This window comes from Arvicola amphibius, chromosome 8, assembly GCF_903992535.2.
Source record: "Arvicola amphibius chromosome 8, mArvAmp1.2, whole genome shotgun sequence".
NCBI classification, from domain to species: Eukaryota; Metazoa; Chordata; class Mammalia; order Rodentia; family Cricetidae; genus Arvicola; species Arvicola amphibius.
The window spans coordinates 120,176,459-120,195,209 of record NC_052054.1 but is presented as its reverse complement, the minus strand read 5'-3'; the positions used below and the strand labels follow the sequence as shown (position 1 = coordinate 120,195,209).

The following is an 18,751-nucleotide window of genomic DNA, read 5'->3' as shown; positions in this document are numbered from 1 at the left end:
TGTAACATTGCTCAAGACTGTCAGATGGACAGTCAGTGGAGACCAAGCATTTGCACTAAGGGGTCATTAAGTAAAAACCTTCAGAGACGGGAAGGAGTGTAGAGCATCATGGGAACTGCAAGAGACCAGCAGGACTCAATCCTAAAGAAGAAGGGGAGATGGATGCTGGTGAGAGTGACAAAGGAAGCAGGGGACAGGTCACATGGAACCTCACAGGCCATGTGTCTCCTAACTGCTGTCCATGGCTCTTCCCTAGCAAATAAAATGGCATCATTATTAGCTTCTTTTAAACTTTGAGTTTATTAGTCATTGAAACAGAACAGTTGTGTCAAAGCTGGCAAACTTACACACACACACACACACACACACATACACCACACACACACACACACACACACCACACCACACACACACACACACATTCAAAGGGATGTAACTTGGCATTATCATGTAGTCTATCTTGTAATCATAGATATAATTCCAAGTCAACCAGAGAGATAGTAAGCTGAAAATACTTCCATATTAATTTTTCTTTCACAGCAAGGTTTCCTGTGTAGAAACTAGAATTGTGAGGGTTTCTGGAAGAGCTTTAAAAATGTTGCCTGCCAGCAGCATGTGAGTTCTCTACGGTTTCCAGGATCTGCCCAGCTGACACACCTGTCTCCTCTCAATAAGCAAGAAGTGTCTTCTCCGTGTGCCTTACATTGGCCAGGCACAACTGGAATGGATCTAAGTTTGGTTTACCACCAGGGTAAACTGCTGTCTCATTGTATTCTTATCATAAGGCACATTGCAGGGCTCACTATGGCCTCATGTATTCACAGGCACTGAAACTAACAAGCACCTCCTGTAGTGACTGTGCTCACTGCATTCTGTCATTGTTAATCCAGTCCTTAGCACTTTACACAAAATACTAGATTCATGGGTTCATGCTATTTTCTAGAAATAAGTTATTTTGTTTGAGCACCTAATCCACCTTACTTTTCTTCTCTGGCCTTACTTTTCAACTATTAATACCCATGTTTTATAAGCTGCCCTTTTATTGAAAGTAATAAATTAAGACATCCATCATGACCTTTTTGCCTAAGGATCACCTGCATAAACATTGCATGCTCACTGTGTTGAGTACAGGGCAAGATATTTGCCAGTATCCATTTTAATTTGCAGTCTCATGCTGTGCACTTTTGTGCAGCATAACACTTTTTAAGGAAGAGATGTTTTTAAAAATGGTGTCCTCTTGAAGAGGCATCTATCAGGTATTTGCTGAAGTTGAATCTGCTGCTGCAGGTGCTAAGACTCTCTCCGGCCATCCTGTGAGTCGACGCTTATGGAGGAACCATGGCTGCTGGTATCGATATTTTCATAGGACTTTTGGTCTTTGGCGAAGTTGATGAAAACCTGAGTTTTTTAAGAGAATGAAAGATATTAGTGCCAGGTAAATAAAAGAAATAAGGCTTCCCCACCCTTTCCCCCATCTCACTCATTTCTCCCTCTCTCCCTCCCTCCCTCCTTCCCTCCCTCCCTCCCTCCCTCTTTCTCTTTCTCTCCCTCCCCGTCTCACTCATCTTTCCCTCCCTCCTTCTTCATTCCACTCTCTCTTGCTTTCCCTCTTTTCCTACCTCCCTTTCTTCCTCTCACACACTTACAAGTTAAAAAAACAAGATTTCTTCGGGACATGCTCATACGCTTGCATGCGCATCCTCCCTAGAAGTCCATTTATTCAGCCAACTTCAACTAGACTTTAAAATTTATGCTTATTTATATGACTATGACTACATTTTTGCCATAGTCTAAATTTAAACCTATAGTTAAGGATGTATAGCCATGCATCTGTAATCCACATGATCCCCACTGATACCTTCATCACATATGATAAGGATCCCAGCCTTTTCCCCTATCAAACATTTAAATAGAAATATCAAGAGAGAATTCACTAGTTTCAGCAGGTAATACAGAGAATTAAATTTGTGCAGAAAACTCCCATTATGTTAAGTTTTCCAATTATCTAACAGGAAGACCCTTTTATGTGATTAAAATCATTAAACTTATTTATTGTAGATTTATCTCAATGTCACTGAGGATCTAGTTTTTCTATTCATGTTGCTCAACGTTGGTCAAATAAGTCTAAGAATAACTCTTGGCAAAGCCATAATTGACTTAAGTCCCTATAAAATATTAATCCATAAAATGCAGGACAACCCATTGTCTTACTCTCCGACTTACTTCAAAGTCAAGCATAAAGTTTGTTTTTTGTACGTTACATTGGCTGAGCTGCATAACACTCAGTGGAGAGACGATGGATGACTTAGGGAGCGACCTTCCACTATGGAGTGGAAAGGAAATTAAGATGTATAAGAAACAGAAAGAAATTCTCCATTTGTTGTATTAAGTGTGTGAATTTAATGAATGTAAATGAGGGTCTGTACACTCTCGGTCTCTCGTCCCGCACACCCTAATTCAGGAAACCAAGTAATGGAAACCTTCGTTATGAAACCCGCCCAGAAGAAAGTAGAGGAAGCATTAACAGCTAATTATTTCGTAGGTGACAAGAATGGTTTCCTGCTTCCATGCACATGTAAACATTTATGGAAGTAGATGTCATTTACACTGGAAAAAATAACCTCATTTCTCCACTAAAAATAGCTACAAATGCCTTTCATATCTATTTTTTAATATCTCAAATGCAGTTAGAAATAAATTAGGCTCTTTGCTAAGGTTTCAGGTGCAAGATTAGATACTGACTTAATTAAAAGTAAATTAAATGTCATTAAAAAGAAATAAGCAGGATGCATAATAACTAATGTGTGACACTTGCCATGGATTATGGCATGCATTTTACCTCTTCCAGAGTGGTCTGGCTCACGAGGAAATTTGTGATATTTAAAGAAGTCTTGTTGGTTTCCAGAAGGTCAAAAATGTTTGCTACTCCTCCTGCAGTGACCGGCACATGGTATTCTAGCATGCTAAGATGCTGATCCTGCAGGAACCAAAGGGAAAGAACCTGTTTGACAATGGCAAGGTAACATCGACTTGATCAGATATCCCTTTTTGGAGAGCTGGGGAAAATGCTGGTAGCTGTTCCCCTGGGAGAAACAGTGCCACGTGTAAATAATGGACATACTTTGAAACTAACAGCTTATAGAGATGAAATGAGAAGTTTTATGGACATCAGAGAAAAAAATAAATCAGAAAGTTAATGAAAATTCCAAAGCATCCTGGGCCCATGAGCATTTCAAAAGTTACCATCTTATCTAGGGGCAGGGGGATCCTGTAGGTTGCATCCTGTATGCTCATCTTGTGGGTCAGTTTTAACTGATTTGCTGTTCTGCTGATATGAGTTTAGGAATGTTAGGCTTCAGGAGTGTTGAAGTTGTCTAGAAACCACTGCCTCCTTTTCTCGACTCACCTTAAAACCTTACAAGGCTTTTCAGTTCTTAGGCTTTAACCACTAGGATCGTGTACTTCATAGTCTATTGCCATTGCCTTGGACTGTCTCTAACACCCGCTCTTCTCAATGTTTTGTCTAGTTTTTTGGGGGTGGGGTGGGGGTGTTTGTTTTTTTTAAGGCACCTCTCCTTAAGATGGGAATTTAAGGAAAGTTGACCTTTCCTCTCCGTGAGCTCCCTTCACACTACCGACTTGATGCTTCTCCTCCCTCCACAAATGAGTCACTGCAGCAGTTTCCTTGGCAGCCTAGGAACCAGATGTGCTGATTCGTTCTGCCACAAAGCAGCTAGAGAAGCTGCATGCTAGCTTGATCAGATGTTGTCTCATTGCGGAATCTACTTCTGCGGTGTCTGTAGATCTATTAAGTTGGTGCATCTCAGCTGTATTTTCAAGACTTTCTCTTTCTCCCCTCCTTGTTTGAAGCTTGTCCCCATAAACTTTTACTCTCATTGACCCTGTCCCTGTAATCTGATTGTCTTGCATGTTTAATTCTGATCAACCCAGATATTTTCCATTTGAAGAGATATAGACATTATTGCAAAAGTATAAAGGTACTCTCTTGGGGAGAAATTGCCTTTATCATCAGCTCATTTACTTTGGGTAGCTTTTGTCCCAGGAGGCACACATCAGGAAAAAGGGAATCTCGACTCAGTAAATGAACATTACAACCAAGCCACTGAGTCCTTGTGTGAGACGAGCACCATTTGTAGAAGAAAGATGGGCTTTGACAAGAAACCTGAAAGCTAATATTCCTAGAGAAATTATCCGAGACTTGGGGAGGCTGAGGTAAAATATTTTATGAAGATAAAACAATTATTTTAAAAATGTGTTCCTTTGCTATCTAATATCCTCTCACATTAATATTATGCCGTATAGTTTGTGAAGACACCAGACATTTTCCACACCTGTTGTGTACAGTAGGTGTTGATTCTTGCTTACAAATAAGAGAAACGAAGCTCACAGTCCTTATGTGTCTCCTCAGATATCTCCTCCACACGGTCAGGCTCAACTCTCAGCTTTCCAATTTCTTTTCATTATTCTACTTTGATTTCCTTTTAACAACAATTATTTGTTATCCTCAATTTAAACAAATGACCTGTCTGTCAAAGATGTTATTCTGATGATTTTTCTGCCAAGTACATTAAATAGGTGCTATGTGAATGTAAATGTGCACATCCCTGTGTGTCTATCTGCTCAGTTTTACTGGATAAGCAAGAAGGAACCAGCTCTAAGACACTTCAATCATTTTGTGAGCCAAGGATTGCTCAGACCTTTGTGGGCTTATTTTTCAAAGGAGAGGAACAAAGCAGATAAAAATTTCCTGGCTGCAGAATTCTGAGTCCACTAATTTTTTTTCTGAAAGTAATGCTGTTGGTCATATAATGCCTATCAATCCTTGGCTCCCTAACGTGTGTATATATACATCTTGAAAACAAATTCAGTAGATCATAAAGACTTTTTAAGGAAGAGATTAATATGCATGTGTAAAATAACTAAATAACTACATAAATTTAAAATACCTACAAAGTTATATAATCTGGAGGTTTTATTTATTTGTATAAAGTTCACATCTTGAACTAATGGGTTAGGATGAATAACAACACTGTGATCCACTAGGAAATAGCAAACACCCACTTTGTTATTACTCGAAAAGCCGGTCAAGGTCAAAATGTGGAGACATCACTTACTTTTAAGTATGTTTTTGGAAAGTGCAGCTGCATAAACCTTGTGAGGTTTTCCATGCTCACTTTATTATTTTTCAAGTGAACCTTGACAGTAAATCCACGTCCAAACCTAAAAGTGCAAAAATACAGTGTGAATTACATTTTGCCAAAATGGCTCCCCTGGAATTCTAGATAATGAAATATGTCCCAGGCTGACCATTACAGGCCCTTTTCATATATAAAGACTCATTTTGCTATAAAAGTTCAGTGCATGCTGCAAACTGGACAGTTCAATGCCATGTTTTATTTTTTGTTTGTTTTTAATTTCTACCTCTAACTGTTCCAGAATCTTGGAGCAAAAGCAACACTGGAATGAAAACACACAATCTCGGTTTCCTTTGACAGTCATCAAGTGACAATAATAGATGTCAGCTTTTGGAGTTCAATTCTTTCTAAGTTAGATCAAGGTCTTGAGAGGCAGGACATTGGAGATTTGATGTCAATCATGAAGATTAAAGACACTGGTATTCCAACACTAAGTATGCAGTCAACCAATATGCTGGTGTTAACTATGCTAAGAGCAGAGTTCATACATAAGTTATGACACCCTACAAGCAACTCAATATCTCTGTCATTATTTTGTCTTTATCTCAGATAATACTATTTTGATAAGACAATTGAGTTTCTGTATGGAAATATATAAAGTATCATGCTGTAGTTTAGAGATTCACACACACATACATATATACATACACTTGGGGATTTAAATTAATAATTTAATTTTAATGTGATGCTAATATGATATTTATGCATCTTTCCCCGGTGTGTTCTTGATTCAAAGGCTTTCAATGTGGTGAAAATGTTAAATAGCTTACAGAAAGCTTGAGCAAATGGCAAACAAACATGGTAGATTAAAAAATCTATGCCTTCATGTACTTGTCAAGTCTAATTTGTTATTGGGTATACTCCTGAAACTACTTCCTGGGAGTATTTTGGTTGTAAATAATTTATTATTATACTATAAGGAGCTTCAAACTTTTTAAGACTTGAGGGTTTTTAACTAAAAATACAATAAACCTTTAATAAAATAATTTAAATTTCAGGTGAGTTAATGACTACTTCCAATGAGGAGAGTCTTCTCAGGTTTTCTATCCATTGCACAGTGATGACTGGGGTAAGCAACAGGCATAACTGTTGGAACAATTCCCCTACACTATGTGCAAAAGCATATCTGTTGGTTACCTGCTCTTTATATGCTGCAAAGATCCAATGCACTGGAACCGTCCATTCACCATAATGGCCAGCCGAGTGCAAAGGGCTTCACATTCTTCCATGCTAAAAGAGAAGGCAGATTACTACTAACATCCAGGACACAGAAATCGGGCTAAAGTCGTAAGCGTACGTGTAACTAGTGTAATATGGTATTGTAGCGATCTCCCTTGAGGGTTCTCTTGAGAAGGTTAAGCTGTTGAAGGACAGACTCACAATCAAAATGACAAAAACTCTCTTTTGAGAAAGAACAAAAAAGGCTTAAAATATAAGTAAGCATATTCAGACGGGGTTTATTCCTGTCCTCTTACACTCGAGGCCATCTCTCCTGTCTAGATCACTTCTACTGTCCAACCCAACAGTCCTTCCCAGCTCACGCAAGCTCTAACTCAAGACCTACATTTTCCCAAAACAACCCAGAGCATCTTCCTTGCTATCTCATACTCCAGTTGGTTTTGTATGGGGGTTTGTAACTGGTTAACCTGTACCAGATAACAAGCTCTCTCATTTTATGGGCGATGGTACCTAGAGGGAGTCCCAGTTATCACCCTGTTCAAGCCATGCAGAAGTCCATGGGAATACAATGATTAGCTTCAGGGTGACAGGCTCAATGTCGGCATACACACAACTCTCAGAATAAACACATCTAATTATTTTCTGCTGTGGGATCGTTATAATGAAAGGTGAACTTAATCCAAATCATAACAATAGGCCAATGTCGTCAAAGAGGCATAGATAGAATGCTTCAGCGTCTTTGTACTTAGGGACTGTGAGGGCTATGCAGTGGAAGAGAGCAGTGTGGGTGGGTTCTATGGGCACTGACGAGCTGAAGACCTGCAAGGAGTTTGTGGTGACTACTTCAAGAAGAAAACATACGTAAAGAGATGCATGGAGGCAGAACATCTGGTGAGGGGGTGCAGAGCCAGGAGGCACTTAGCCTGACTAATAAGAGGGGGTATTGCATGAGGAGGAGACTAAGGAGTGCGAAACCTTTTGAAAGGCAGTTGGGAACAATAACCAAGGATAACCAGGTCTTAAGTGATGAGAGCTTCATAGTAAAAATGTCTGCTGAGACCCTGTGCCCTGTCCTACCACAGTATCCTCACTGTGAAACCCAGTCTTGACTCACTACAAATGGGCTAATGAGAGGGCTCAGTTGATAAAGGCACTTGCTTCCATCCTGACTACCTGAGTCTGGTCTGTGAGACCCACATGCAGAATAAGTACACTGACTTTCTCAAGCTGTCCTCTGACCTCTACAAGCAAGCAGATCTCTCTCTCTCTCTCTCTCTCTCTCTCTCTCTCTCTCTCTCTCTCTCTCTCACACACACACACACACACACACTTAAAAAGAAAATACTCTGAGCACTGATGAGTACTCATGTTCTATATGCGTCACATCAGAATCCCCTGGGTCCTGCCTCAGTTTACCTGTGAGATGTGAGGATGACAGAGCACTTGTTCTGCACCTCTTCTGAAATGATCCTCCAGAGGTGTCGTTTTGACTTGGGATCCATCCCAGAGCTTGGCTCATCCTTAATAGAGAGTTACCAGAAAAAAAAAATGTATCAAATAATGTTTGATGAGGCTCTCTATAAGAACCACCACTTCTCAACTCCCTGGGAGCAGAAATCACTTTTCGAGGTCCTGTGACTAACTTGTTTTATACGTGTATATGTTTTATACATAATAAGCTTTTTTCTGCTGCTGACAAAAATCTCAAAATTTAGTATTTAAAATTGTCAGTCTGTTTAAAGAGTGTTTCTGTGAAGCTGACATCCTGTTACTTTACATCTGCCTCTTAGCTTTCCTTGGAAAGATCTACTTCAATTACCAGAGGAGCAGAGTTTTTACATTTAATCCTACGTTCTCACATATGTATTTGAAGCTCCATCAACGAGATTGCCATCTTCCCCCTGCAAGTGGGATTGTGGCTGCCAGCGATACTGCGCCATGCGAAGCAGAAGACAGCACAACTTGACGTCTCGGTGACTATGCTCCGCATGTATTTTTAGTGTTTTGTTATTAATTGAAATTTAAGACTCTTTGGGAAAATAAAAATGAGATTTGTAGAAGTCACCACAGTGGAAAAATCCACAACAGTCTTGAAAGTCAATGAGACTTCTATAGATTCAGACAGAAGATACTTTTTAAAATGAAATAACAGATAATGTAAATAAGCAGTAATGGATCCCAACAGGTGGATAAATGAAAAAAAATTGTAGGTCACAATTAAATAAAAATTTTCAAAATGTATGTGCGAAGGAATGAATTAGATCACCAGAAGTTCATCATGCGTAGCAGTACGCTAAATCTAAATAAAGCGGTGAGAACTACTTTGAGGAGAGGACAAAGGAGGTATTGTCACCGCTTCTATTTCACGGAGAAAATGTAATGAATATGCAGTGTATTCATACGGCAGGGCCTTCCTCTTGTAGCCTGTATTTCCTCAGCTCATTACTACATGCATTTACATGGTACTTTTTCATGCAAACGGCTCTTCATCTATTATCTCACAAGGGTGCCCCAGGATTGCTTTGTTCGGCTTAAGGGATGCTTACACAATAGGCTTCCATTATAAACATTGACTGGCAGCGATGTAATGTATTATAAGCTTCCGGTATTCTGGAAATATGGTCTGTCTAGGCAGCTTAAATGATTGGATCCACTGTGTGACTTAATCCCTGGGATAATGTGCTGATTTATAGCTGGGTTTTACTGCATGCAGTTAAAGTTCTTTTTAAACTCAGAGGTCCTTGAATGAAGGCAATCCTCCAAAATAAGGACATGTTTATTTCTCTGGAATAAAGGCCCTTTTGCTTTGGTGGGCTTCGGGAGCAGAATACTATATCACTAGTGTGGGCAATTTGCATTTTCAGGTGATCAATTATATTTTGCAGCTCTTAACCAAATATAAATGGGGAATGTATTTTTGATCCTTTACCAAATGCATATGAAGCAACACAGTGTACTTTCCATAACTTCACATTTTTAAGCTACAAAAGAATATAATTGCAGCACAACACTGTTCTAAAATGCACCTTCTTTCCACAGTAAAAAAAATTGGACACTGCTAGTTCACTTGATCAGGACCTAACAGAAAGATGATTTCATCAATAAGTGGGAATTAAATCTGAACCTGTTCTATAACATCTTTGAAACCCCTGGGTTTTTTATAGCTATTTCCCAGTCACATGCTGAGTGCTTTCTCTGGAGTCTCCTGAGCCATTGCTTCAGACACAACTGTTTTTCTGAAGACACTGTCACGATCATAAATTATTTGTTAATACAAATTCTTGTTATGTCGTAGTCCTCGTGCTTTGACAGTGAGTGGCACACAGTGAGACTTCACTAGATGCTGGCGGCGCTGCCGGTGGAACAACTATTCAACACAAGTCTGGATATCTTGCTTTGATCCTTTATAGTTTAATTTCCAATGCCTCTCTTACCAGCAGGAGAATAGATGGCTTCCCTATTAAGGCCAGGGCAGTGGACAGCTTTCTTTTTGTGCCATAACTGCACATGGAGGTAGATCTGTCCTTGTAGGGCATCAAGTGAAGTCTCCTAAGGAGTTTATGAACTGTCTGTGGATAAGAAGAGGAATTAGTCAACCCACCCCTGAGTCAAGCCCTTAAGGCACCAAAACATGCCCGTGAATAGAAATGTTTCTAGGGGAGAATATAGGCCTGGAAGAAATGAAAATATTTAAATTCAACACAGATTGCATTTTTATCTTTAAAAGATCAATTATAAATCAACACTTCATCAAAAAGAGAAAAACAATTTCCTGGAGGTGCATTTTCAAATGTTTGTATGTGTTTACAATTACAGACTACTTTATGTTGTTATCCCAGGATTCTCCCACAGTGTTTAAGAGCCAGGGACCTAAGGCAGATGAGTTCAAAGGCCGGTTTCCTGTTGATTGCTGTCCCACTGCATCCATAGTTTTACTGAGCTGTGAGTTCCCAGAGAGACGTTAAGGCTATTTAAAACTGACCTGCTATCAAAACTGCCATGCATTTGGAACCCTGGATTCTTGAAGTTATTTCTGCAATAAAGCAACCCTAGCAAATGATGAAATCCTAGTTGGATATTCCCATCAATTCTCCAGAATTTGAAGAACAAAGGAATGCCCCCCAAGAGTTTAGTCAGTCCATTACAAATAATAAATTGTTGCAGTGGCATACAGAGTTACAGATCAAAAGTCAAAGTCAAAGTTGATATTGTAACTTAGTGGTAAGGTATATACTTAGCACGCATGAAGCCCTGAGTTCAATCCCATGCAGTGATAAGTAAAAAATAAAGAATAAAAAAGAAGTAGAAATGGAAGCCCTTTATTTCACTTGGACATTTTGAAGAGAATCGTGTATACCAACATTTATTTGAACAGTTAAACAATTACTAACATCACCAATCAAGGTTCAACTTGGAGTCAAACATGGTGTGAATATCTCCTTACTAAGAGAGTTGAACAAACTCAGGCCAAGACGCTTCTAAAGCTGAGCATTTAGGCAAGTTTGGATATAGAATATACAGTCAAGCCTAGGTGGGTCACTGGTTAGAAGGGCATGTTATGGTTTCCTGCATGGCGCATTGGCTTTTCTAGGCATACCATGAGAGAAGAGGTAGAGATAGCAGTGGTCTTCAGAGTAAGCTACTTTCTGCATGTGTACTCACTTCTTTGATGTCTTTCTCTGGAATTCCATGCACCCTAGCATAGAAATACAAATGTTCTTCCACAGTTACCAGGTCATCCAAGGCATCCTCCTGAGGGCAGTAGCCAAGCAATGAGCTGTGCGAGTCCACGTGACCCAGGGATCTAAATGGAGATGATCAGCACATATGAGTTTCTAACAATAGGTCACTAGTATGGGGTTAGTCACATTGTCTTGGTTAATATAGAGAGAATTCTGATAAAAGAAGGAAAACTCTTACTACCAGAGTCACAGTTAAGGTTTAAAATAAACTTCAGTCACTTTAGTGACTCCCCTCCTTAGGTCACAAAGACTTCATAATGCAACCATGAAACTACATAAAAGCTTGTCAAACCCGTGCTGTGCTCGGTAAGTGTAAGTATCCATTTGTACCCGCTCTTGTTCCTGATCAGGATGTTCCCACTTGAAGGAATTACGTCTCCAGTCAGCATCTTAAATATAGTAGTTTTCCCTGCTCCGTTCACACCAAGGAGACCAAAGCACTGAGATGGGGAGAGAAAGAAAACAGATGTGAGCTATAGAGACATGCTGCTATTGTAACTCCCTCCTCCTCCCTGGGTGAGACACCTTCCTGGGAGGAATATATCACTAGAATTTTATCTGGGTAATATACTGCTCCACTGGCATTTGGTAAGAGTTTCTCTTCTAAAAGAATGAGGGGTATTATGTGTTCTCCTTCCTCTAAGCACCAGAACATCTGTATATAGAGAGGCTCTGCTTTACATATGCTGTGGTACCCTTATGTGACATGATAAACTACCCCCTAGTAAGATGTGCTAACTCAAAGAAGTAATTACAGTTATAGATTTTGCATATTTTACACAAAATCACAACACTGCTGAAAAAGCCACTGATGAAATAATTTATGTCATTGAATGAATTTGATGCATACACTCTCCAGCTCTGCTCAGCAAACTAAAAAGAGGCAGCTACATTCTTTTCCTTCTTTCAAAGATACCTCAGTTTTGTGTCGGTGGAAGACTTAAGAATAGAAGTGAATGCATGCTAAGCTGTCCCTCTGAAAACAGCTGTCTTTCTGAAGGACTTTGAATGAGAGATGTCAGAGAGCATCCTCAAAGAGTCTGCCAATGGTCCACCCCAGAGACAGCGACAGTGGAAACAGACATTTAGGACTTGCTATGTTCTGGGGCTGAATCTTCCCTGACAACAAAACTAAAATTTATACAGTGCGTGCGCGTGCACACACACACACACACACACACACACACAAATACTACTCAGGACTTGAGTTTTTGATTACCAGAAGACTAAAACCACGGTCCCTACCTCTCCAGCAGGTATCCCAAGACTAATGTTATTAACAGCTATTATCTTTTTGTGGATAAGTTGGTAGGTCTTTGTGAGACGATGGAGTTGGACCAGGTCAAACTCAGCAGCACCACTTTCAACTCTCAATCTCTCAGCCCGTACGTCTTCATCTTCATCTACTGTCTCCATGATAGGTGAGGATACAAATTTTCTGAAGAAGAGCCTAAAAACCAAACCCAGAGATTTTATGCAATAGATTCTGAAATGATGCCACTCAGCCTGGAAATTTTAATGTTCTCACTTCTCTTTGAGCATGCTGCCTACTATAAGGCTGTTCTTACATTTGTTATGTAAGAACATACATATGTTTAAATGACTTAAGTGGCAACAGTAGTGTTCTTTCCATATTCTATACAATGAGTGTAAATAGTGTTTACTTTCCATGTATAAAATGTTTACAGATCCACTGTTAAAATTCAAAATACTAATTTTAGTAACAATGAGATGGATGTCTGAAAGTCAGCTTCTAACAAGGAGTTCAGAATCTTTATTAGAACTCAATAGCTGTAAGCCCAAGATCATCCATCACCTTATCACTATAACAACTGTCTACTGCTCCCTCCCCTCCATCCCTCCCTTCTTCTTTCTCTTGCTCCTTTTCTTTCTCCATCCCACCTTCCTCCTTCTGTTTACTGTGATAAGTCTAAAGTGAGACATATACTCAACAATATTCTCTTTTCTTTCCTTATTTTTTCAAGGGGAGGGAGATAGAACCCAGCTCAGTACTGCTGTCAATCAGCAGGTCTCTCCTCTTAAGATCATCTATAATTCAAGTGTTACTTATTCTGTATTCTGTTTACAGCTTATCTCTTAACTAAAATCTAATCTAAAGCCCACTCATGCAGTCAGTCTCCAAACATTGAAAATGCCTTGGAACCCTTGGTCATGGACCATTTTTCTGCCTGTTTCTATCTCTGTGATAAGCTTCAGTCTTATCAGTAACCCCAACTACTTCCGTGTCTCTGACTCTTGCATTCCAATCTGCACTGCTTCGACAAAATTATACTTGCTAACCCATCATGCAATCACAGTGCTCTCTGGTCACTAACTATTAGTAGATTGCCATTAGTTTCTCTGATAAAGTCCAAACCAGAACTCCCTACTAAGCATTCAAGAGATATCATAACCTTCCAAATGTACAATAAACTTAAATGACCTACTATTTCATTAATTTATTCTATCTTCTAATCAAATTGTATTTTTCCTTAAGTAGTCTACAATATTTTTACTCTTTTGTCTTCTTTTCTTTTATTATTCTTCAGTAAAACTTTATTTTTAATAGGTAATGTAGGTATATATTAAAGTCCAAATGGTACTAGAAAATAGAATGTGAAAAGCAATCAGTACACAGACAATATTGACAATAAAGATAATCTACTATAAGAAGGTAAACTTGTTTTTAACTCACATGGTAATATATCATATTCATTTCTTAACCTTTTACTTTTATTTAATAAATACTAGAACAAATATTACATAGATAATTGGGTCATTCCTTCTCTGTGTGCATGTTTTGTGTGCGTATTTGATTATATATGTGCAAGTACACTTGGCCATGCACACTCATGCAGAAAAGGATGTTGGGTGTCCTGCTCTATCATCACTCTACACCTTGTCCTTTGAGGCAGAGTCTTTCACTGAAGCCAAGGTTTGCGGCTAGGGATCTGTCTGTCTCACCCTGTGTCCAACAATGGTGGGGTTATATTTACTGGGATATGGTCAGCTTTTCATGCAATGCTAGGCATCTGAATTCAGGTCCTCATGCTTACATAGCAAGCATTCTTCTTCACTTCCCCAGCCCCTGGATCATTCTTTCGAATGGCTCAATAGTGTTACACTTATGAATGTACGTATATAAATTAAGTAATCCCTAAATAATGGAACACTGGTTGTTTCCACTCTGTCATTATTAGAAATGGTTATTAAAATGGTCTTTTATTCCAAACAAACACTTACATGATTTGGGATTCCCCTCTGTATGCTGTGAATACCATGGTATTCACAATAAAAAATATGTTTCGGTCAGTGGCTTAGCAGAACCGAGCTAGGCAAGGAAAACTAAACTGAATGCTGGGAGAAAGAAGGTAGAGTGAGAGAGAAGCCATGGAGCCACTGCCAGAGACAGACATGCCAAAACTTTGCCAGTAAGCCACGGTCATGTGGAAATACACAGATTAATGGAGATGGGTTAGTTTAGGATATAAGAGTTAGCCAGAATATGCTTAAGCTATTGGCCAAACAGTACTGCAAATAATATGGTTTATATGTGATTATTTCAGTTCTGGGCAGCTGGAAACAAACAAGTGGGCCTTTCTACTACATTTACAGACCCATAAAAAGGCTGTTTACTAGGACAACTATGTACTATGGTTAAATGAATGACGTCATGCTATCTTGTGTTTAAAGGTTTTAATGTTGACTTTCTCATGTTACTAGAGGAAGCACCACAATTACTACTCATCCCTGAACATTCTGACTCTAATATCACGGAGGGCAAACACTGTTTACAGGTGACTTACCTGAGCTTCTTTATCAGCCACTCATTGATTAGTAGGCGCAACAGGAAAAACATGGTGCCCTGAGAAACCAAAGCCACAAACATTGCGCCTAGTTTATCCATTTCGAAGGTTTCATTTGGATATTCCACACCATACGCCTTTAAGAAATCCAGGACTGCCTGCTGCTGCGAGAGTTCAATCAAACCGTAGCCAAAACAGAACTGAGGGAATATCAGGAATATCCGTTTGAGGGTTTCAGAAATAAGTTCTAGAGTCTGAAAGAAAAGAAATAACAAAGTTTAGTTTTAGGATTCCAACAACTTGACAAAAATTTAAAACCAGATAAAGACATATGGGGAAGCCTGTGCAGATTGACAATTATTTCTCATGCAAGATGGAATTGCATATTCCATTTGCTATACAAATGGCAGAATTTGTCATCAAAATACAAGTAAAAAAAAATGTTTTTCTCAAAGTGGCCCATGTTTTTCTCAAAGGTATCAGACCCAATCCTGGAGGCAAAGTCATTTGCCTTAGATTAGAGGGAGGTAAGCCTGGCAGGAATGATGGGATCTAGAACAGCGTCAGGTGGTTCTTGAGTGAGAGAGGGCTCAGGAAAGCTTTCAGCCTTAGGGAATCTCTCCTGGGGAGAGACTGACAAGGTGAACTGAGGTAGAAGAAGAGACAACAGATATCAAAGAAGCACAAAGGGCTCGTTTTCACATTATTCACATTTGAGACCAACTACTTCCACCTTACGATTTCCCTTCCTCCCCCTGGAGTGACCTTGTCCGTTCCTCACCTCTCCTCATTTCCTCTCTATTCTTTTCCGGCCAATCGCCTGGCACTCTTAGCGCTTCTCTTTCTCTAATCATAATTGTTAGCTCCGGATGGAGAGTGATGCTTACAATGAAGTAGATTCCAATGCATGATTGAAAGGGAATGAATTGGATTTTTCCTCTGTGAGTGTTCAAATGAATCCTAACTCACGTCATATAACTAAGCCATTCTTATCACCACTGCATCTGAGAAATTTGTTAGTGAGTGAAATGCTTAACTGACCAACTGGTGCCATACCATATATTGATTTCATATCTATCAGTTTACTCAAGGCCTAGAAAAAGTCAGTATTATTAACACTCAGTAATACAATAAAAAACATTAGCCTATATGAGCTTATTTTTTTAAGATATACATTCTTCTTTTCTAAATTTAATAAAATCAAATGATATCCTTTTCTATTTAAATACAAAATAAAGAAAATCTTTCAATGTGGATCATACTAAGGCCTCTGGTTCATTTGCTGAAGTTTAACTGACAAGTGGAGGACCTTACCGGATCGTTCGGCTTTTCCTTGGAAAGAAAGTACACCACCGACAAGGAGACAATGGAATTGATGCCAAAGAACAGGTTGACACAGACATAGGTGATGAAGGCCATTCCTGTTTCATGGAAGAGACCAGCCAGCAAATACATCCAAGAAAACGTTGCATAGCTGTAGGATAATAATCCTAAAAGTTAGAATTGTGCCTCAGGTCTTCTACTCTGGGAAACAATGAAATAAAACTCAGGTTTTCACAGGAAAAGCAACCATGAGTGAGGAGTGGCGAAGCCCTGGAGCTAGGTCTCCATTTCATCCTCATCTTGACAAAGGATCCTCAAAGATGTTTTTGAAAATGACAGCAAGAAACCTATCTCTAAAAAGAAAACCTCAGATAGCTTCCCACCATCTCAACTATAAATTAGTCCTCTGCAGGGAACAGGGTTACCCTGTCCGGGCAAGATTTCTGTTGCTCAGAAATCGGAGTTCAACCTGAATAAATCTTATCATTTAAAAGAGAGGAAAGATAATGACATCATTGTAGGTTGCTAGGCAGTCAGGATCTGGTTAGAAGACAGGTGGCCTAGGTTGAGCAAAGATGAGCACATGTAGTTTTAAATAGATCTAAAGACAGAAAGGCCCTAAGTTGCCCCAGATATTAACTAAAAGATATTATCCATGCTTTTACAGTATAACCAGCTTTTCCACTGAATGTTAGTTACATTACACAACCTGTATTACTCTAATACAGAAACAACAGTATGTATGCCCATAGGCATCTCTAAAAGACAAATAAAATAGAAATAAACTTACACATATTTTATAAAGCCGTATATAGTCAATACATACACCCATACACATTCATATGTTTCTGGTCATTCTAAAATATCCATTTTACATGTAATTTAGATTCTGTGTGTAAGTTGGTATAATACGTGGTACCCAGTACATGCTTGTTAATGATAACAACATTAACTTTCAGCAGTATGGTACTTACAGACTGTGGACTAGCATGTGTAATATATTGCTAGTCTTCACTCATGTTAAACAACCCCAAGACAACTATAAATTTGCTAATGAGACTAAGGTCCTATGTGTCTTGGAATACTTACTTCTGTTAATTCTTTTTTCATTGCTTAATCAGCAACTTACCCAAACAGCAAAAGTAGAAGCGATACAGCGCCTAGATTGTTTTCACTGTAGAAGGCAGGTAGCTTGAAAATTGCAATGACACCAATTGAAAATGCTACAGGGACCAAGTAGAAGACCTATGGATATAGACAAAACAACGTTTCCTATATGGTGAGCATTCGTTTTAAATCAATAAGTCATCTCATTTAAAGCTGCGGTAAGTTGGCCCAGGAAAACTCTGAAGGAATGAATTTCTATTTATCTTCCTGTTGCATGTAGCATTCAGCTTATTTTACATTTATTTCACTTTAGGATTTGTCTTCTCTGATATGAGGTCAAGGCAGTTTCCATCTATATAGATATACAAGAAGTCCCTGGTGTTCCTGCCTCAAGGCTTAGGACTTGGGATCGTTCAGTTACAGAGGCTCTGGGAGACAGATAAGAAGCCAGGTTTCTTTAGAGTCGGTCCTTCAAGTATTGATTTCATTTTATGCTGCTGCTCTCTCACACAGCTGCTTTCTGAGATTCAGTTATCAGGGTTAGGCATCCCGTGCAAAACAGCAGGGCAACAGTTCTCCCAAATTCTTGAAATCACAGGTACATGAACAAAAAAAACCCTCAGTATTCTGCTGACAAGTAAAGACATTAAAGGTTGAAGAGTTTACAACAAGAAGCACGCAGTGTAGGCGCTCATGCCACAATTTGAGGGTCATGCCAGAGGAATTTTGTGAACTGCAATGAGCACCAGTATTCAGACAACAGGATTCCAGCACCAAGCAGATCTTCATGGGGGCACACACTGAAGCTTCCTTAACATTTAAAAGTCCAGAGCAGTCATTACCATTCTTTTAGACTTGGCTTCTATAACAAGCACATTTCAGAGCTCACTGGATGCATTAACAAAATGGATCTGTGGTTAATTACTCTCCAACTCTTCAAGCCAATGATCTTGACAACTCAGACAATAGCCGCAATCATGGGCAAATGCACACTTATCTGGGCTCTTGGCCAACATGGGTACATTTGGAATCAAGACTGATCATCTGAACTTGGGGCGCACTTCACATAAAGGAGAGTGCTGTCTAAGGAATACATCCTTCCTTGTCTCTGGCAGTCTTCTCTAGTGTGTCATTCAGTGGAAGCTACCGCTTGGAATTTTTCACTATCAGTTGATTAAATTTTTATAAGCTTGATTATTTGGTGCAATGGGGTAAAATGCTGTTAGGCTTCTATTTTGCCGCAGTAGTGGTTCTCAGACTTCAGTGTGTTTAAAAATCACCTGGGGGATCTTGTTTGAAATGCAATCTTGCCACACTCCATTTCCCAAGATACAGATTTATCAGACCTGGACAGGGGCCCAGGAATCTGCGTGTTAAC

The 18,751-nt window shown here is 39.3% G+C and overlaps 1 protein-coding gene across 2 annotated transcripts in view; it reads right to left on the bottom strand.

Annotated features, from left to right (window-relative positions):
• Positions 1-1,290: 1,290 nt before the first annotated feature.
• Abca12 (ATP binding cassette subfamily A member 12) overlaps positions 1,291-18,751 on the bottom strand; it is a 166,194-nt gene continuing 148,733 nt past the window's right edge. For both annotated transcript variants that reach the window (XM_038339851.1, XM_038339852.1), the window contains 12 exons: positions 17,396-17,511; positions 16,258-16,417; positions 14,944-15,197; positions 12,383-12,587; positions 11,468-11,577; positions 11,058-11,199; positions 9,830-9,964; positions 7,812-7,915; positions 6,354-6,446; positions 5,136-5,241; positions 2,840-2,977; positions 1,291-1,398 (listed from right to left, as the gene is read on the bottom strand). In XM_038339851.1, the coding sequence (XP_038195779.1) occupies positions 1,291-1,398; positions 2,840-2,977; positions 5,136-5,241; positions 6,354-6,446; positions 7,812-7,915; positions 9,830-9,964; positions 11,058-11,199; positions 11,468-11,577; positions 12,383-12,587; positions 14,944-15,197; positions 16,258-16,417; positions 17,396-17,511 (1,671 nt within the window). The remainder of the gene's footprint in view (positions 1,399-2,839; positions 2,978-5,135; positions 5,242-6,353; positions 6,447-7,811; positions 7,916-9,829; positions 9,965-11,057; positions 11,200-11,467; positions 11,578-12,382; positions 12,588-14,943; positions 15,198-16,257; positions 16,418-17,395; positions 17,512-18,751) is intronic.